The following is a 20,681-nucleotide window of genomic DNA, read 5'->3' on the forward strand; positions in this document are numbered from 1 at the left end:
GATCCCTGTGCCTCTACCTCCTGAGTGCTGGGATTAAAGGCTTGAGCCACCACACCTGGCTAGTCATAGTATTAATGGGACCCAACATTTGTTGAGTTCTGCCTTTGTGTACTGAGCATGTAACTTTTTTTTTTCTAACTTAACTTTCAATCTGTAACAGTTGTATAACAGTTTCCTCTGAGGACTGAAACATTCTATCCTGCAGGAAAGTAAAACAACTCAAAATAGCTTCAGGAAGTCCCTGAAATTGAGCATATTCATTAGGCTCCTCCCTGCCAGAGTAAACAAGAAAAGCTGAGTGTCCCTCTCATATTAGTAGAAGCTGAACTGCAAAGAAGTTTCTCTAAGGAGAAAGGCTGCAAAGAGGACTCTGAGACCAACAGCTACCTGGAAGACACAGAAATTAGCTAAGCTACCTGGAAGAGGTTTAGACTGAATGACGCATCTGGAAAGGACCCCCTCCAACCTGTAGAGCTGCCTGCAGGCAGTGCAGTGTGTTCTAGCTTCCCAGCTCTTGTGAGCTGTCACCCATGCTGGTATGGGCCTTGGTGATGTAACTGTCTTTGAGTCATTTTGATTCCTGCAGATAACCTCTCATCCATATTCCTGTAACCCTAGTAAAACTTGGTTCATCCAGTTGGACTTTCGTGGTATCTGTACTTTGGTCTGTCATGGGCTTCCTATCTAGGATGAGTAGACGTGTGTGTCTCATCTCCCCAGGAAAAGTTTAGACACACAGGAAGTTCCTGCTACCATTATAATCATCACCATATTGGAGAAGAAACTGAAACTGAGATATAGTAAGGGAAGCTTGCCACCCCGTGCTGTCTTCCTTGCTCTCGTTTCCTGAAGGGGAGTCAAGATGAAACTCGGATGGAGTGAGTTAGATACAGCTCTTCCTCTCTTCCCTTCCTTCCTTCCTTCCTTCCTTCCTTCCTCATTCTGACTAGCTCGGTTTTGTCAGTTTGTTACAAACTTGATTGAGAGAGGAAGTAGGCTGTGTTCATACTGTGGGATAAACTGTAATAGCCAGGCTTGGTCTTACAGCCCCGTAACCACAGCTTTTCCAGGGGAAAGCAGCAGGAGGATGGTAAATTCAAAGCCTGCCTTGACTACAGAATGGGTTTTGAGGCCAGCCTCGGAAACTTAGGGAGATCTCGTGTCAAAATGAAAAGTTAAGGAGAGGAGGGGCTCACACTGGAGCTCAGTAGGAGAACATGTCTAGACGCACAAACTCCAGGTTAGATCTCTACTACCACAAAAGCAAAAGCAGACAGTAAGTCTAGCTTCTTTGTAGAAATAAACATCAAAAAGAAGGTCTTGTATGACTAATAGAACCTGCAGTTGTTTGGGGGGGGGACTTGTTTACAAGATTTGTAACATGTTTGTCAACACAACATGGATATTAAAACTAAGTGGGCAAAAAGAAAGACTTTGTGCTAAACAAAAATGAGCATGCATCTTCCATGCCAAGTTTCCTGTGTTTGTCTCAGCTAAGTTTGAATAGTTATGAAATAAAACTCTCTACCAAGCACAACCAACGAAACAAGTAGATTTCCTCCATTTGAGTCTCAGATACAGCTGCCTACTCTGAATATCTCACATAAGTGGAATTCCATGTGCTTTTGCTTCTGCCTCCCTTCATTAGGGTTTCAAGGCTTGTTCACAATACAGCAGGTATCAGCATGTTCTCCTTGCATAGCTAAACTGTACTCATTGTGTTTATACACTGTATAAACAAGGAATTGATCTGTTCTTCTACGGATAGAGGTCTGCCATTCATCTACATTTTGCCTGCTGTGGGGGTGGGGGGGGGTAGGGTCCCACTGTTAACCTGTGTGCACTTACCTCCGACTTCTGGATCTAGGAGTGAAACTGCTAAGTCACGCAGCAGTTCAATTAACTGTGTGTGGAGGTCAGGGGACAACTTTAGGATTCAGTTCTCTATCAGCATAGGTTCCAGGGTCAAATTCAGGTTGTCAGGCTTGTGCACTAACTCCTTTCCTCTCTGAGCCACCTCACCAATCTGAGTTTAAACTTTTGGTGACTCACCAAACTGGGAAACAGTGGCTTGCATAGTCTCATCATCAATGGGTGAGAGTTCCAATTACTTCACGCCCTCAGTAATGGCTGTTACTTTTCAGAAGTCAGAGAAACAACACAAAATATAAACTAAGACCTAAGGAGGACCATTTGCCCAAAGAATCATTTCATTTTAAAGTATTTATTTATTTAAAGTAGCAGGGCATTTCTTCTGCAGCACATTCTTAACTCTTGTCACAAAAATAAAAAGTATAAATCATGAACATCCTAATCCCATAATAAATAAGACACGGCTCCTACCTCAATGAGATTAGACATCACCACTGTGTTTTACAGTGTACTTTTTGATCTCAGAGAATAGAGTAACATATCCTTTGAAAGTAGGCAGGGGTTGGACTAGGTGACATAAATTAAAAATCCACAGCCACACACACACACACACACACACACACATGAGAGGGGACAGGAAAAAAAATATCTAACAGGGCCAAAGAACAAATTCTACTCTTAACGGAAATATATTTAAATCAGGAAAGACATGAAGACTACAACTGAGTATAAAGGAGGAAAAACTGGCCAATGTTAGGATCCCTTGACACCTCGGAGGGCTTTTATCCCTTAGGAGTGAATCAGCAAGGTGAAGAGTAGGTGAGACCACCCTTTCTTTGGTAAAGGTAAAAGGACTGTGTGAGAAACAAGGAAAGAACTGCTTTGCTCCAATGACTTTTCCAGGAAAAGGGGTTTCATTTTCCTTTAGACTTACTCATCTTAAGTGTTGTGTGTGCCACCTGCACACTCGTGGTGCAGGGGTCAGAAGGATGTCGGATCCCCTGGAACTGGAAAGTGAGAACCACTGTGTGGTGCTAGTGTCCAAACCCAGTCCTCTGCAATGTGTGCTTTTGTGTTTGAAGCTTTTTGAGGCAGGGTTTCTGAGGTAGCCATGGCTGTCCTGGAACTCACTCTGTAGACCAGGCTGGCCTTGAACTCTGAGATCCACCTGCCTCTGCTTCCTGAGTGCTGGGGCTAAAGGTGTGCCTCACTACCACTGAGCCATCTCTCCAGCAACTCCTTGAAGAGTTTTAGGAAAGATTCCACACAGAGAACACAGATTCTCTTGAAACTCTTTTCCACGTATTCTTCAGAAGTCTTCTACAGTTTCCAGACTTAAAAAATGTCCCTTTTCTCATGAGCTCACAAGTTCTCACAGTCATCTCTGTGACAGCAACAAAATCAGACTTATTTTCATGTCTGGCTTCAGAAACCAGTCTCATTTTATTCTACACCCATATTCATGCAGGGTACGATGCTGGCTTGGGGGGGCCACACAGGAGGATAATGTTAAGTTTTGGACCCTTAAGAAGAAACCTTTTGATTTTTAAAAGGGAGGAGAGATGAAATGCATTCTGGGGACGTGCATGTGATAAAAGTCAGCTGTTGTAACAAACACATTAACCCTAACTGGGTAATAAAAAGCCTCCTTTTCTGAAACTTGTTCTTACTTGTGGGTGGTTTGGGTAGCTGTACCTATTTCTCCTTCTAGAATGCTCTTCCCCCAATCTTTCATCACTTGACCTTGCTTGCCACTTTGCTTCTCTCTGTGCCATCTTCTCAGAAAGGTCTTTCTTGGCCGCTTCTAGGTAGGCAGAACCGTGATGCCACACTGAAGTTGGTGGTTGGACATTCCTTAGTTCTCCAGTACCACAAGAACAAGTAGCCAGCAGCAAAGCGGAACTTCTGCAGTGTATTAAGGACCACAGGAATGCTCCACTTCAGTGGCTATCAAAGTAAAAGAGAAATCGAAAAGCTGGTTATCTGGAGTCTTTCCCCGGGGGAGAAAGTTTTAAGGTGTGGGTCAATGTAGAACAAGTATTATCTCTCATCGTGAGAAGTTATTGAATTGGGATGACCATAAAATAAGTAAATATTACAAGGAGAGTTGGGGTATAGTAAGCACTAATCATTATTGGAACAAATTGACAGGTATTTTAACAGGACTGAGAGGCCCTTTTTTGTGAGATCTATTCTCAAAAGTGAAGGGTAACAAGACTGTATATAATGTAGGGGAAAGAGTCCTTAACCTGAAGTTAATGGGATCTCTTCCACGCTGAAACCCGAAATAAAATGCAATTTTATGTGTGACTGGGGATGGGGCTGGGGACTTAGAGCTTTATTTTCCAAGAGATCACGACACAAATGATAGTAACCACTGTCAAAGATTAGTTGAGAGAGACCCACTGAAGGGCTACACTTTAGAGAGGAAATGGAAAAGCCTCCTACCGTTCTAAGGAAACGCTATGAAAAGATGGAAAAGTTTACAGTTGCGTCATCATCTCATTAAAATAGGTTGTAAAGGCAGAGCGTGAAACTAGGGAAGCGTGTGCAAACATGCAGCTCAGAAGGGAGTGTGAGGAAGCCTGCAGAATGAGTGGAAAGGGGCTCCAATGTCGCTTCAGTGCCTGTTTCTACTCAAGGTGGTGGCCCTGAGGGCTAGACGTCACTGGCGTCGTTGGCATCGTTTTTTTTTTTTTTACAACCAGGGAGCGGTTCTCAAGAAGCAGCAGCTCAGCGGCCAGGGAGGCGGGGGTAGAGAAAGAGACAGAGACACAGAGACAGAGCGAGCAGTCATCAAAGCCGGTGGGGCTTATCAGCGAGTGGGCTGGGGATAGAATGCTCAATTTCTGAGTCGGGACAAGCTCCACTTCGAGGCATCAGCAGTTGCTCTGCTGCTACTGGGATGCTGCGCCAAGACCCTGCCTGACACCTGTCGTCGCCTCTGAATCATCCCATTTCGCTTTCTCCTTTCCCAAAGCAGAGCGCATCCAATGAGAGCTCATCCGTCCACCCACTGGAGGGCTCACTAGGCGGCTTTGGGTGGGAGGCCCAAGGCGAGGGAAGCTGCCCTAAGGGCACACCACTCCGGAGTCATCGGAGGCTCACCGCCGGCCTCCCCTAGCGGTGGGTAGGGCCGTGCCAGGGGACGCAGATCCAGGCCGACTCCGCCCCCGCCTGAGATCCCGCGGGAACAGTCAGACCGTGCTACACGACACTCGGTGCACGCCAGAGCACGAGTCCTAACGGCAACCGACAGCGGTTTGACCTTGAAGGCCTGGCACCGCCCCCTCTCCTCGGCAGTCCCGGTAGCCACGCTCGCCTCCCCGCGGCGCCGGGCTGCAGCCCGAGCCGGTCCCTGTTTTCCCGGCGCTTCTCTCCACATCCAATGGAAGAACGAAGTGGTCCGGGCCAATGGCCACCGCCAAAGTAGCCAAGAGCGGTTGAGCCTATCAAAGTTCAGCTTTACGTTTCTCCCGCCCCCGAAGCGCCAGGGGCGGACCGACCAGCCAAGTTCGCCAATCAAGGGCCAATAAACAAGACGCTTCCAAGATCAAAGGGGAAAGGGTGGGACCTACGGGAGTAATGACAAGCTATCTGGCGAATAGCACATTTGCAGTTTTGCTCTGTAAAAAAGGGGGCGGGTACACGTTAGGGTCTGCACCAATGGCTGTCTGGGGGCGTGTCCGCGGGGCCAAGCGGGAGCCGGAGGCCCCGGGCTCTCTGGGCCGCGCCTGAGGCGGACGCAACGGGGCCGGGGGGCGGCTGCAGTAGTGGCGGCAGCGGCGGCGCGGGTGGGCGCCGCGGCTGGCCGAAGTGGATGGAGTTGGAGGGGCGGAGTGCAGGCGGCGTGGCGGGAGGACCGGCTGCTGGGCCCGGGCGGAGCCCCGGGGAGTCGGCGCTGCTGGACGGGTGGCTGCAGCGGGGCGTGGGCCGGGGGGCCGGCGGCGGGGAGGCGGGGGCCTATCAGCCCCCTCCTGTACGGCTGGATCCGGAGTCCGGCCCGGAATACGAAGCGCTGCCGGCTGGAGCCACTGTCACCACGCACATGGTGGCGGGCGCTGTAGCAGGGATCTTGGAGCATTGCGTGATGTACCCGATCGACTGCGTCAAGGTGAGACCTGGACCAGGCTGCGAACCCGACCTGGGGCTGACCGGACCCTGAGCCTTGTTTAGAGCCAAAATCCTGCCTGAGACCCAGAGCTGATGGGTTCCTTCCTGGCTCCTACCTCTACGCACGGTTTGAGTCAATACTCCATACAAGCAAAGTCCTGGCTGGGAGATGAGCTCAGTCAGAAACCAGGACTTATTTCTAACGGTCAGTGAGATCTGAGTCGAGACGGAGCAAAATTCTTGTCAGCCAAAGACTTGATCCTTAGTGGGACTAAGTAGGAATGGGATGGGATTGGGGGATCCCGAAGCCCAGGTAAGTCTACAACAAACCAGCTGGCATGAAATCAGGCGGTGAACTCTGATAGCTTGGCTTGAGATGTGCTTCGGGTCGGTGCTTTTACAAGTCCCTTGCTGCGTCTTTCCTTAAAAGTGACGGGGCAGGAACCGGAATCTGGGATCTCTCAGCTAGATAAAGTACGTATTTTGAACATCATTGTGCAGTCAAAGTGGAATGGATATGGGAAAAGGCATGTTAAGAAAAACGGTTTCGGTTTCTCTGTGCGGCAAGATTGATAGCCCATCTATTTCCTGAACGTAAAAATTGAGCCGGGATTAAGATTCTATGATCAGGGAGCGCATTAGCTCCTACACAACAGAGGTGAAACTGATAGTCTCTTTCTTTGGGCCCCTGAATTTGACAAAAAGGGAAACAGCTGGAGGGAAGTGTGATATTAGAAAGCCGATGTGGAAAAAAAATTAGAATGCGATTATCAGGGTATGCTCAGTGTTGGACTTAAAGCCAAATTGCATCCATAAGCAACCAGGACGGTTACTAGACATCCAGGTCAGGTCCTTGGGAAGAAGCCTGGGGAAAAACAGAAACATTGTTTTTCCTTGTTGTTCTTATACTCCTGCTGTTGGTAGAGGTGCCAGCTACCGAAGGTGAGGTCGAAACTGAAGGGGAAGTAACTTGAAAGGGGTTCTTGAAATAGCTGATGAGAACTTGCTTTCTTTACACCGGTTATATAGGCACTGTCTATCAGCTCTTTGATGGACTCTTTCTCAAATTAGGGTAGCATCAACTTCAGCAATGCAAAAACCAGTTTCTTCTGCTTGCCCCTGGTTTCAGTACTGTTTTGCATTTTCATTAGTAAAGTGGATAAGGAAATGGGGAAAGTGCTCCTGAAGCTTTGTGAGTGAGTTTGGGCTGTGGAGAGGAAATGGAGAAAGCGTTCATGACATTGAGTTGGCCGGTGTTTTCAGCGTGTTACAGGCTAACAGTTAAATGCACCTGACTGAGGTGAACGTGAGCATTTTAAATGCCCTTGTCAGTGGAGAGAATTAAGACCAGGAACTGAAGTTAAGGCTGGAGGTGTTCCTTGGGTACAAGTGTTTCCCAGATAACTTGCTGTGGCGTCCTTTAAAAGAAATAATGAAGCCTGCATGAGAGAAACCACTAACAAATGAACATATAAGAATGACAGCGATTCAGACAGTTATTCCATAGACTGTAGGTTGGATGTCTTGAGTTAATGAATGCTACATATCCAAAAATTAAGATAATTTAGCTTCAGAGCAACGTCTCTCAGCTCCAGATACAGCTGAGGGTCTGGAGTGCTGTACTTCAGGAGAAGTGTCATGTGGAAGACAGATCAGAGAAAGCAGCAGGATTATTGAATGGGATGCAGTGTGATAATCTCTAATTTTAAAATGTCAGTACTGGGCTCTGCCCACAAATGGTCTGTTATCGGTCACGTGAAAACCCAGGCGTGGTGGTCCTTGTCTGTATTCCCAGTGTTGGGGAAGTAGAGACAGTTAGATCCATGGAGCTCACCAGCTAGCCAGTGTAGCCAAATCCACGAGTTCCAGGTTGTAAGAGAACCTGTCTCACACTGAGGGCCCTTAATTCCAGCACTCAGGAGGGAGACACAGGTAGATCAAGTTCCAGGCTAGGCTGCTCTATAGTAAGACCCTGTTTCAATAAATAAACAAGGTGGAAAATGATTGAGGAAGATGGGCAAGATCAGTCTCTGCCTCTTCACACATTCACAGATTTGCATGTAATCCGAACAAACATGTACATATGCCACACAGAAAGGAAAGGGAAAGAATGTTACTACTACCTATCCGTTTGATACTTGTATTGTTTAAAAAAAAATAGTAAGAGGCTTCTCCTTACTTTAAAATACTGTTTTGGCTTTAAATGGTTTTATGAATTCTGTTGTTAGATATACCTCTAGAGCCAGGTGTTGGTGGCTCATGCTTTTAATCCCAGCATTTAGAAGGTAGAGGTAGGCAGGTCTCTGTGAGTTTGGAGCTAGCCTGGTCTGTATATATAGTTAGTTCCAGGATATCCAGGATTACATAGAGAAACTATCTTAAAAAGAAAAGGAATAGGTGGAGGAAGATGAGGGGGAGGGGAAGTGGAGGATGATAATGAAGAAGAAGAAGAAGAAATGCTCTAGAATATCCTTAATGGGGGCAAAAATAATCGATTAAAAGATTATGCAGCAACAGAGACCTCAGAATCTAATATGGCACACTAGAATGGGCCATAGTCCCTGGTCTGTAAACATGAGGAGGGGCTGGAAAATGAAATCCCTGACTTAATTCCAAGGCCTGTAAGTTGAGAGAACACAGGAGAAGGGAGTTCCACGGTGTGTTGCATAACCAGAGGGTTGATTACCAGAGTACTCGTGTCTAGCCTTCCAAGGTTAACTATTTGGAGTAATAGTTCCTAATCAACTATATATGCTGTGGGATTTGTGTCTTTAAAGAAATTGACTGTACAGTTTTGCAGTCTATCCTCTAAGTCCTACTCTAAGGAACTGGTTGTTTGATGTGAAGGACAAATGCCTAAGAGTTTTCAAAACTGCAAACGTTTATCTTAGAAGAATCGTTTCTCCTTGCTGTTAATGCTGGGAATGAAAACGTTAAGATAGCCTGGTGTGAGCCAGTGCTCTAACGTTGAATGCCGGCATGATTAACTCAAATCCTGTCTCTTAGGGAATTAGCATCCCAGCTCATTTGTCCTCCAGCAGCTATGCAGCCTCCCCACAGGTATCAGTGTTGAAACCAAAAGGGACGCCACAGTGCTTGCAACCAAATGCTGGCGTCGTCTCTTAGCTTGCTGGCCTGTGCATCCCTAGCCACTTCTCAGGGTCATGTTGACTTAAAATATCCTTGGGGAAGACCATGGGAAGTCAACATAGCCCTGCCAGGCCACAGTTATCAAGCCAGCTATGTCCATAATCATAATAGGGAGGTTTGGGAATCCAGATAAATTGCAATTTCCTTTTCTAGGCCTCAGCCTTCTGTCTCCCTTGTGCAGGGGACCATTTTGGACTCTGCAGTAGTGAAGAGAAGAAAGGCCTTTTTATTTTTGCAGAGGGCAAGGCAGAGAGAAGTCTTTCTTGAACATCAGATATAAAGATTATCTCTATACATCCACCAGTGAAAGGTTAGGAATACAATCTCTGACTTACGTTTTCTCACACCTCATAATGATAACTAAGTATTGGTAAATACAAGTCGCTGTTACTTTCCAGCACTGTGGGAAGTGCTTAAAGCTACTGTTATGTCATAGACGAAGAAAGGCTGGAGAGCAGTTAAGTAACTTGTCAAAGGTCACAGAGTCTTTAAGTGGCAGAGTCGTGGTTTGCGTCCAGTCTGACTCATCAGTCTTCCTTATAGCTTCCCAAAAGCAGGTTTCAAGAACAAGCAAGCTAAGGAATCACAGTGGAGCTCACCTGTGAGTGTATAACCTTTGGAGTTACATCCGAATGTGCAATACAAATGACTGTGGACCAGAAAGACCTCACAGTAAACACACTCACATGTGCTAGCTTTAGAACTCAGCCTGGTTTATTCCTGGCTGAGGACTGATATGTTGCCCATGTGAAGTGATGTATACCATGCTGCCATGACCTGTCAGTTCTTGGACATGAGCAAATATGAGAGTCATGTTTTAATGATCAAAACCCTTACATTTATAATACTTTATAAATTATAATTTTTACACGCCTTGTTTCTTGTTATCCATATAGCATGGCAATTTTCTTTTTCTATGAGCACTTGTTAGATTATTTTATTTTGTCTGTATGAGTGTTTTGCCTGCATATATGTGTGAGCACCATGTGAGGGCCTGGTGCCCATGGAGATGAAAACGAAGGGCAGAGATGTTTGTGCATTGTTATGCTGGTGCTGGGAATCAAACCCATTCCCTCTGCAAGAACAAGTGCTGTTGGCTGCTGGGCCATCTCCCCAGCCCTGCACTGAGCGTGCCCAGCAAGGCTGGCATTCATAGCAGGCTTCCTGTCAGAAACCGTAGCAGCAAAGCACCAATCCCCCCACGCACACACACACACTTTTTTGTGTGTTTGTTGAGACAGGGTTTCTCTGTGTAGCCCTGGCTATCCTGGAACTGGCTCAGTAGACCAGGCTGGCCCGGAAGCCAGAGATTCTCCTGCCTCTGCCTCTGAGTGCCAGGATTAAAGGCGTGCACCACCATGTCTAGCTTTCTTAGTTTCTCTTCAGTTCAAGGTAGTGGTGTTAGCTTTTGTTTGCCCCATACTATAGCTTTGTACATGTTCTAAGAGATTTCATGATTCTGCCAAAAAACATTTTTGGCTCAAAAATATAGGCAACCATATTCATTCTCGTATTTGGACTACGTATGCCAGGGTTCTGTTTTGTCAGGGCGGGGCTGCACTGTCATTGAATTAGATTTAAATGTGTTGGTAAAACATTTGGAGTAACTCCCAAACAGTCCAGTTTCCCCTTGGGGATGAAGAGTTCTCTGAGGCCAGAATCTCCCGTCACTGGTTGCCACACACGCCCTTGACTGCAGCAGGCACTGCAGTTTCTGAGTCCTCCTGTACAAGACCGGTTCCAAACAAATCTGTGGAAGCCACCAGACCCAGACTGAATCACACCCTTTGGGTAGTTTTGAGAACGGGAAACTGAATGTCCATTGTGATGAGGTGATATGTGACATTTCTGATCAAAAGTCCAGTAATGAGCGATTTAAGCATGCAGTTGTGTTAGTAACAGACGGGAGACAACAACTCCAGAGGAATGTGGATTGCTTGCGGCTAACCAGGACCTGTTAATCTGGTTAGTTTCTCTTCCATGCTTTTGAGAAAAGGCCTGATTCTTGAATCCCAGTTGGCTAGCATGAGTCAGGCAGATTCAGGCGTTTGAATCTGAATAGTGATTAGACTGAGCTGGAGTTTAAACTGTCGCTGGCCATCAGTTGCTCCTGTGGACTCACTAGTGGTGTAGTTGTTATTTTCTGAACTGTGAGGACATGTCTCATTTACACAACAGATAGGTCCTACAGGTCCCTGGGTACTAATAAATTGTTTTTAGGCTCCATTCTGCCTTAACTTTGACGTATGTCAGTAGACAAAAGATCTTTGTGGAAAGACATACTTCAAAGAAGGTCTAACAAGATGGGTTAATATTTTTATATTTAGAACTGTGTACTGTTTGTGTTGTGGAGGGGAGAGCATGTGTATGGAGTCCAGAAGGCACTGGCTCCCTAGAGCTGGAGTTACTGTTATGAACCACCCAATATGAGTACTGGGAACTGAGTTTACATCCTCTGAAAGAGCATACATTTGTGACCACAGAGCCATCTCTCCAGCCCTCTTTTCTTTTTTTTAAACATTCAGTGTGCATTCTTCTATATCAAGCCTGTGGAAATCAGAGGACCATGTGTGGGAATCAGTTCTCTTCTTATACCTTGTGGATTCTAAGGACCAAATTCAGGTTGACAGGCTTGGAGGCAAATGACTTTACTGAGACGTCTCACTGGCTCGGGTGCCTAAATTTTAATAAAGCTTTGTGGACCTTCCTTCCTTCCTTCCTTCCTTCCTTTCGTTTTTCAAGACAGAGTTTCTCTGGTTGTCGTAGAACTCACTCTGTAGGCCAGGGTGGCCTCAAACTCATAAGCTCTCCTGCCCCTTGGTCCTGAGTGCTGGGATTCAGCACCACCCATCTTACTCTGGCTAGTCTACAAGTGTCTACTATGCACTCTCATCCCAGACACTGGCTCTTCAAAGATGGCGTGTCACAGACACTGACTGTCCCTGCCAAGGCCGTTTTGAGGATCCAGTCCATTTAAATGAGAAATTCGAATGGCCTTTCAGTTTTAAAGATTAGTTTGGGTCCCATCTTCACAGTTTGGAGCCAGAATTCTTTCCTAGGAGCAGCATCTATAGGGGATTAATGTCAAGTAAGACTCTTAACATGCAGGCCCAGCTGCCAAAGCTGCATAGTCTGAAAAGATATCGAAAGGTAGGCCGCCCTTTTGTCAGTCTATGCGGTCAGGAAGCAGGACCAGGGCTGAGCTTTAGAATAAAGTACCGAGTATGCAAGGTTTAGTTTTATTTTCATTATGTGTATGTTCCTGGGTGTGGGTGGGTATGCATGTATGTATGTATATATGAATATATGAATGTATGAATGCAAATAACCAGAGTCCAGAAAAGAGTGTTGGATCCCTTGGAGCTGGAGTTGTAAGCGATTGTGAAGCCACCCAACATGGGAATTGAACTCAGGCCCTCTGTAAGAGTAGTACATGCAGGCTGAAGAGATGGCTCAGTGGTTAAGAGCACTGACTGCTTTTTCAGAGGTCCTGAGTTCAGTTCCCATCAACCACAGGGTGGCTCACGACCATCTGTAATGAGATTGGCGCCCTCTTCTGGCGTGCAGGCATACATGCAGGCAGAACACTGTACATAGTAAGTAAATCTTTTTTTAAAGTAGCTCTTAATGGCTGTACCATCTCTCCAGCCCACATCTTTAAACTTAGGCTAGTTTATGAAGGTGAAAAGGCAACTTCGTGAATCTCAAACTTGGTATTTATTGCTGGGGCAGTGGGTCATTTTGGAGTTGCAGTGTGTTGCCAAGAGGCAGTGTTCTCAAGGGATGTAATGGTGTTCTGCTTTTTGGCTGTGGATGACTAGAGGGAAAAAGGTCCAAGTCTTGGAAAGATGAGTCATAGATTCGGGAAGTTGTAAAAGCTGGACGCCCCGTGTCACTCCCACTTACTGAGCGCCCAGAGCCGGAGGGATGGGGTGGATGAGAAGTTAGAATCACTGACTTTGCTCTTTTTGCTGTAATTTCAGACCCGGATGCAGAGTCTACAGCCTGATCCAGCCGCCCGCTATCGAAACGTGTTGGAGGCTCTCTGGAGAATTATAAGAACAGAGGGCCTGTGGAGGCCCATGCGGGGGCTGAATGTCACAGCAACAGGCGCAGGGCCTGCTCACGCCCTCTATTTTGCCTGCTACGAAAAGTTAAAAAAGACATTGAGTGATGTAATCCACCCAGGGGGCAATAGCCATATTGCCAATGGTATTGAGCCTTCCTGTGCTGGTCCCCACTTCCCCAACTGTCTGGGCTTTGCTACTCTCAGTGCTTCCCAGCCTCGCATGGTTTGGGGCTGCAGCTTTGGGCTGGGGTAGGCCAGATTATAGGGGAGGGACTTCCAAACCTGACGCTCCGACAGCGGGCTGCTTCAACCCCACTCATCCTCAGCAAAGGTCACAGTGTCCTCCCTTACCTACAGCCTGACTTTCCTCTCATCTCCCTGGCATCAGCTTCTCATGCCTGGTAATGTGGAGACACTGAACTGCCCCACTATGTATTTCTTGGTAGTTGGGTGGTACCCTGCTTCTCGGGGCAGGGTTGGAGGCGACCCAGCCTCTCTCAAGGAAGACATTAATGGGGCCCTAGCTCTTCACCTCACCTTATCAGGATCCCACCTGACCAGAGGCAGTTGGTGTCATTGAGGACATGACCAAGCCTTGACAAGTGGATGGGGGTGGGGTTGAGGGACTGTTTGGAGAATCCAGATGCTGTAGGGTCTGGGTGGAAATAAAGGAAGACATAGCAATACAGGGTCCAAGATGAAGAGCCGTGTTGAGAGCAGAGCGTGGGGAATCGTGGTTTAGGGCCAAAAGGGAAAGTCTAGCTGGGCCAGTGATAGAGTGCTGGGATTTAGAGACCGGTCAGCAGCTTGCAGGATAAGGAGCAGGTTAGATGATGGGGGTCTAGCTACCTGCCCCCCATTCTACCTGCACCGGTGGCCATTCTGCTGGCATGCCTGTCCAGAAGTGCATCTGTTTCCTGCCGGGCATAGCTGCATTTATTCTTAGAATCCCATACTGAAGACATCTGGGCTGCAATCTTTGCTCCCTCTGGGCCTTCCTGTCAGATATGGAATATGCAGTGATGACGGTTTTTATATTTTTCTAACATTTTTTTAGTGATGACCTTTTTAAGTTAGGGGTATATCTTCCTTCCTGGGAGCAGGAGTCAGGAGCAGTGGGTTCTAACTCTTAGCATTCCTTCCCTCACCTTTGCCTGGGGCCTCAGTGACCTGCTCCCTCCCTCGGCCTTCCATGTGGCAGTTGTTCTTTCTCTCCTTTGCAGGTGCAGCCGGATGTGTGGCGACATTGCTTCATGACGCAGCCATGAATCCAGCTGAAGGTAATGATTCCTGAGCCATCCCTCCTCCTGAGCAGCTGCCGCTTCATGGCTGCTTCTGTTTCTGCCTTGCAAGGAAAACCAGAGCACAATTTGTGTGGCAAATCCTCTTACTTATGTATACCACTAGATGGCACTTGGGATTTAATTCATCTTCAAGGTTTTCTTGGAAAAAGTGATGGCTCTGTTGTCTTAGTCCTGTGCTTTCCTAGAAGCCCACTCCATAGCATATCTGATCTCTGGTTTGTATCAAGTTATTTTATGTTTCTTCAAGGAACATAGTTTTTAACATTTTAAAAAATAAAATATTGCACGTATTGGAATGTAGACAAAAGTGAAAGACTAAATGGTATATTATAACTCTTTCTTTGCTACAAGGGTAGTAGCTTTTTAGGTGGAGGGAAATTCTCCAAAATCATTCTGTAAGAATTGAGGGGATCAGCCAATCGCAAGGGGCTAACATGGCTGCCTTGTGCCTTCAGCTCAGTAGGTCTGGCAAGACTCTGGGGTGTACGCGGCTAAAGCTGGCTAGAGGTGCACAGAACTCAAGCCATGTTATGTGCCTAAGGGAATGAGAACTGTTTACAAAAGTGAAGTCAGCACTTTGGAATAAGAATTGTAGTTTTACATGGTAGTGTTTTCTTTTGCCTTCCTTCTCAACTTTGAGTTCAGTGTTTCCATCATAGCAAAGGGACGGAATTGCAGGACTCTGCACTACAGCATGCACGGCTGCTGACTCTGCACTACAGCATGCACGGCTGCTGACTCTGCACTACAGTATGCACGGCTGCTGACTCTGCACTACAGCATACATTGCTGTTGACTCTGCACTACAGCATGCACGGCTGCTGACTGCACTACAGCATGCACGGCTGCTGACTCTGCACTACAGCATGCACAGCCGCTGACGCTGCACTACAGCATGCACGGCTGCTGAGTCATCTGTAGTTGAGAAAAGTTAAGATAAGAGGTCTTCATTTCACAGAGACCCTCTGAGGTTACTAAGCTGCAGATATACTGGGTGCTATCTGTTTGATTTTTAGGAAATCCTACTAAGAATCATTTTAAGAAATTTCTTATTAACTCCCCTACCCCCGCCTCTCTCTAAAAGAGAAATACAAACTCAGGAAACTCACTCATTCTTTGTTTTCTCCCCACCCCACTGGCGGATCTGCTGACTTGGAACCTGAATTGGGATACTCAATGTCACTGGCTGGTTGCTGTCCCCATTTCTCTTCTGGTGGCACTCAGTGGTCAAGCAGAGGATGCAGATGTACAACTCACCGTACCACCGGGTGACAGACTGTGTTCGGGCAGTGTGGCGAAATGAAGGGGCCGGGGCCTTTTACCGCAGCTACACGACCCAGCTGACCATGAATGTTCCTTTCCAAGCCATTCACTTCATGACCTATGAGTTCCTGCAGGAGCACTTTAACCCCCAGAGACGGTACAACCCCAGCTCCCACGTGCTCTGTGGAGCCTGTGCAGGAGCAGTAGCTGCCGCCGCCACCACCCCACTGGACGTTTGCAAAACACTGCTCAACACCCAGGAATCCCTGGCTTTGAACTCAAACATTACGGGACACATCACAGGCATGGCTAGTGCCTTCAGGACGGTCTATCAAGTAGGCGGGGTGACTGCTTACTTCCGAGGGGTACAGGCCAGAGTAATTTACCAGATCCCCTCCACAGCCATCGCATGGTCTGTGTATGAGTTCTTCAAATACCTAATCACGAAGCGGCAAGAAGAATGGAGAGCAGGCAAGTGAAGGGATGCTGAGTGGACCCGGGTCCGACCGGATGGCTGCATCCTGCCCTTCCAGCGCATTCTCTGCTGGCACACTCCAGTCTCAGGAGTTGGAAGGAGGAGAGAGCTTGCTCCAGGCTGTAGTTGGCTAACACTAGTTCTTGCCAATGTCTGTTGCCACTGTTGTCTTTCCTCCTGGGCTCTGCAAGTTCAGCAAAGCCCACCACAGTACCTCTGACACCGTCTCCATCCTGGGCCTGGCAACCTGCTCTAGACTGTTGCAGAGGATAAGCAGCACATCCCCTGGTTCCTATTAAAAAGAAAAAAGCCTTTAAATGTTGTGTTGGGTTTGTCTTGCCAAAAGGGGCAGGCAGTGCTGTTCCTAACATGACTTGAAGTGTAAGTCAGAGGAGGGCTTTGAGTATGTCTGTATTTGTTTCTGCTGACTTGTGGTGACTTGGGTGTAGGCCTTGTTTCCCTTACCCAAGTAGTCTGCTTCAAGGGTCTCCCTGATGCCAGGAGCACCCGGCCTGTACCTGCTGCTCCCTCAGCCGGTGCACCTCCTCCCCTTGGCACCTTTTCCTTTAGTCAGCAGCTGGGCCTGGGACCAATGATCTGGTCATCTGGTTCTGCCTGAGTAGTGGACGCTGACCTGGGGCACTCTGTCTTCCAGTATAGTTACTGAGTTCAATTGCTCACTGACGCTGCACATCCTTGAAGATTGTGTGGCAAGACTTCACTTCTCATCCTTAGTGTTTATTTTGTGATATGGAGAGAGCCCAGGGGCCCCCTGAGTGTTTTACCACTGAGAGTCATCATCACCCTACCTGAAGGCTTTACAATGTACTTGAGCTTACACGATCTCATTTAGTTCTGACAGAACAATGAAGTAGGCTGTTTGGCTGACAGGAGCTCAGGGAGGCTGTGACATGCCCAAGGCCTCACAGTAGGCTCGGAACAGAAGCTCTGATCCGGACCGTTTATCCGGATCTAACTGCAGATAGGAAGTGAGCTGAGCAGGAAGGGCTCTGAGTAAAGACACTTCCCACCTGCTGTTCGAATGGATACTTGTCTAGAGACCTCTGAGGTGGGCGGGCCAGCTGCTAGCAAGAAGTCCACATCCCTGTCCCCTGTCGTCTTTCATTGACCACTCAGGAGTGATCAGGCATTTCTCAGGCGTCCCTGGCTAGGGGAGAGGGAAACACTTTAGTCTTCAAGGAGTGTCTTGTCTGGAGAAAGATGTATAAACAGACTAGAAGACAAATGGCATGAGAGTAGTTTAAACCTGGGATACCCCTGGAGGAGGTAAGAATCCTAGTCTAGCCTTGGAGGACTGGAAGTAGACTTGGAAGAAATGACACGTAGGTGGCCCCAGGACAGATGAGCTAAGTAGGGGGAAAGGGAGGGGAGTTGGTTAAAAGCTTGGAGGTGGGAGAGTAGTTTTTGACAAGACTGAAACTGGGTGAGGTTGCAGCTGGAAAGTGGAGCAAGGGCTGGGGCTTAGAGCAGTGCTCAGAGGTTCAGAGTTTATCCTGGGGCGAAGCAAAGCATTACAAAGTTTAAGTGAGGCGGGCGTGATCATATTCACCATTTAAACAGACCACTTGGGCCTCTGGAGAAGGATTAAAGAGAGCAAGACTGGACAGGCAAGCAGGCCATGTAGAAAGCTGTTAGTCAGGCAGCTGCATGGTGGTCTGCAGGGGACTGAGGAGACTGGAGCCATGTCAGGGTTGCAGGAGCAGATTTAGCTACGGAATAAACCTTGTCATCCTTCTACCTGACAGCTCCTCAAGCATCTGGGAGGATTGTCTGAGTGCACTTGAAAACAACTGTCAAGCAAACAGTAGGCTGCTGCCTCTGCTGTAGGGAGGGAGAGAAAAGATGTTAGTGGTGGCCATTGGAGCTAGGGTTGCCTGTAGATACAGTTGCTGCACTGCTGTTACAACAGAGGTCATGCCAGATGCTTTACAAGAATGTAAGCAGTGGCTACTTCTCAGCACGGACTGAGCCACAAAAACAAAGGAGCAGCTCTCTGGACTTAGCATTGCAGTCAGCTTTCTGGAAATAGTGTTGGCCCTGTATCTGACCTGCATTAGGCACAGTGACAATAAGGCTCATTTTTCAAGAAGGGGGTGAGGGGTCATTTCTGGAGAAACGGTGACCCCTATAGGCCCTCTGGCTCTAATGCGGTTCACAAATTACAAAATTGAATAGAAATTACACAAGTGACCTCTCAACTTCCAGTTGTGATCTGGCTACTGGAAGATGTTTCACTTGGTGTTTGGGTGAGGCCATAGGTTCTGGTGGGTCTCAGTCTAACCACCAGACACAGACAGAAAAATGTTACAGGGCCAAAGTCTAGGATGCCAGTGACCAGATACCTGGGGCGTTTCTGTTGAACTCCCTGCACCCAAGAGGCTGTGGGTGTCTGGTGGCTCTCAAGGTCCAGAGCCTTTTAGATATGTTTGTGACATACTTTGAATACCCCAAGGGTCCGATTTCAGCACATTGCTATACACCAGGGAAGATGAAAAAAAAAAAAGGCACAATTTAGAGAAAAACCTCAGTTGGTTACGTGAGACAAATGTAAATAAAAAAAAAACCTGAAAATGACAAAGGACACGCCATAGTTTGTACTGGATTTTGCAGGATGGTCAGTTAACAGAGAAGGGTGGATAGCAAGAAAAAAAGACTTCTAATCCTAGAGAATGTTGCATTGTTGATGATGATGACTTATTCTGCTGTCCTAGAGATAACCTAATACATCATGCATGCTAGGCAAGTCCCCCCCCCCCCCCCAGCTACAGCCCTAACTCTTGTTTTTGTTTTTGATTGTTTGTTTGTTTATTTTTTTGAGATAGGTTTCACTTTGTAGCCCAGGCTGGCCTCAAACTCACAATCTTCCTGTCTCAGCCTCCCCAGTGCCATCAACCAGACTAGCATATGAATGCTTTGGTGTCATTTTTTCAGTGTGTGTGTGTGTGTGTGTGTGGCGCTGCTGCAGGTTGGCCCCAGGCCCTTGTGCATACTGAACAATCCTGCAACTGGGGCACATCCATGGATATTTTCTATTCATTTTCAAAAGTGAGATGTCACTGCAATCAGCTTTTATATAACAGAATAAAACACCTGTTTCCCTGCATCATTATATCTCTGTCACTGTAGAATAAGTGGTCACACCGCACTGCTGGATAAATGTGTAGGTCCAGTCCGTTCTCTCGTATACTTCTATTAGAAACAGCAGCAGTATTTAGACTCTGAGCAAGAGAACAGTAGAAGCTAGATACAGAGATGGGAGAAAGGGGAGAAACAGTTCGAATGGCTTCTGCCAGAGCCCGAGTGAGAATCTCGGGACAAGGAGGTTCCTCAGAAGCATCAGGTAGCTCCATCCCTGCTTTCTGTGCGTGTGAACTTGTCACTACTCAAGGCCATCAGTAGTGTTGTATGGAAGTTCCTTCCAAAGAGTCCATGGTCTCCTGCTTCACTCAGGGGTCCTCTTAGTCCCCTGCCCTTGCGGCCTCTGGAATAAAGGCCAGATTCTTCATCAGGACCCATCGGGCTTTACATAATTTGGCCCAGGCCCTCTAACCCCAATCTGCCTCCAGAAGGTGAGACAGTCTTCAGTGTCTTCAAAGCCTAAAGTGTGCCTTCTGGGGCCACATTTATTACTTTAAAAGGCTTTGTGGGCAGTCTGTCTACACTATCAGCAATACTGCACAGCAGTTGAGACTGGGCATGCTATCCACGTCCAGCAGATGGAAATAGACTCCTGAGGGGTTTCTGCACCATTCCCATGAGTAGTCAGAGCTCCACAAACAGCCTGGGAACCCCAGCATCAGCGCACCTACATTCACTCACTTAAGACAGCCTTTCTTTAGAAATTGAGGCATTTAAGTCTTCCTGTAATTTTCACCTCTGATGGCTCCCTCTGCCTGCTGGGGCAGCACAGAAGCTCACTAATCTCCCTCCTCCCTGACAGCTCAGAGATTCCGAGAGAGCTGTCATGTCACCCAGGGAGGGGCGGGGCACAGAGCCTGGATTTGACTTGGCAGCTAAGAGGTATTGGGAAGATCTGACTGAACCCAAACACAAGAAAACCTTGAGACAGGGATTCTAGCTGAGGGAGTCTAGGCTACCCCTAGACAGAGATGAACAGGGAAATTGCCACTGGGTTATGGTTTGGTACTCAGGTGGGAACTTGTGCCAGGTTGTCTTGTACTCTAGACTGAGTGTGTCTCCAATAGACAAGTCCCATTCTTGTATGGCTTTCTGCACTTCAGACTTAGACCTACTTCAATGTAGAACAGTTGTGGTCAGACACCAAGATTTAAGAGAGGAAATATTGCCCTTGCCCCAAAGATGGACCATTTCCCCTTGCAGCCAGTTACCAAGAGGACGAGGGCACAGCAGCTAGGCCTACACCGTGGTCAACGAACGCTGTGTGTTACTGTTA

The 20,681-nt window shown here is 47.4% G+C and overlaps 1 protein-coding gene across 2 annotated transcripts; it reads left to right on the plus strand.

Annotated features, from left to right (window-relative positions):
- Positions 1-5,578: 5,578 nt before the first annotated feature.
- Positions 5,579-16,564, plus strand: SLC25A28 (solute carrier family 25 member 28). 2 transcript variants are annotated; one of them, XM_080913284.1, is made up of 4 exons: positions 5,579-5,986; positions 13,119-13,347; positions 14,428-14,484; positions 15,733-16,564. In XM_080913284.1, exons 1-4 carry the CDS (start codon positions 5,693-5,695, stop codon positions 16,248-16,250), a joined length of 1,098 nt encoding a protein of 365 aa, XP_080769410.1. In that variant the 5' UTR covers positions 5,579-5,692; the 3' UTR covers positions 16,251-16,564. The 2 variants fall into 2 exon arrangements, with proteins under 2 accessions (XP_080769410.1, XP_080769411.1); XM_080913285.1 differs by lacking the exons at positions 5,579-5,986; positions 13,119-13,347 and adding an exon at positions 13,363-13,605.
- Positions 16,565-20,681: the final 4,117 nt, after the last annotated feature.

Source organism: Micromys minutus (assembly GCF_963924665.1).
Source record: "Micromys minutus genome assembly, chromosome: 2".
Lineage (NCBI taxonomy): Eukaryota > Metazoa > Chordata > Mammalia > Rodentia > Muridae > Micromys > Micromys minutus.

Bases quoted from the DNA above. Each gene is read 5' to 3' on its own strand.
- SLC25A28 (XM_080913284.1), top strand. From the start codon at position 5,693: ATGGAGTTGGAGGGGCGGAGTGCAGGCGGCGTGGCGGGAGGACCGGCT. The intron at 13,348-14,427 runs GTATTGAGCCTT...TCTCCTTTGCAG, and splicing joins CAATAGCCATATTGCCAATG to GTGCAGCCGGATGTGTGGCG. The intron at 14,485-15,732 runs GTAATGATTCCT...GGTGGCACTCAG, and splicing joins AGCCATGAATCCAGCTGAAG to TGGTCAAGCAGAGGATGCAG.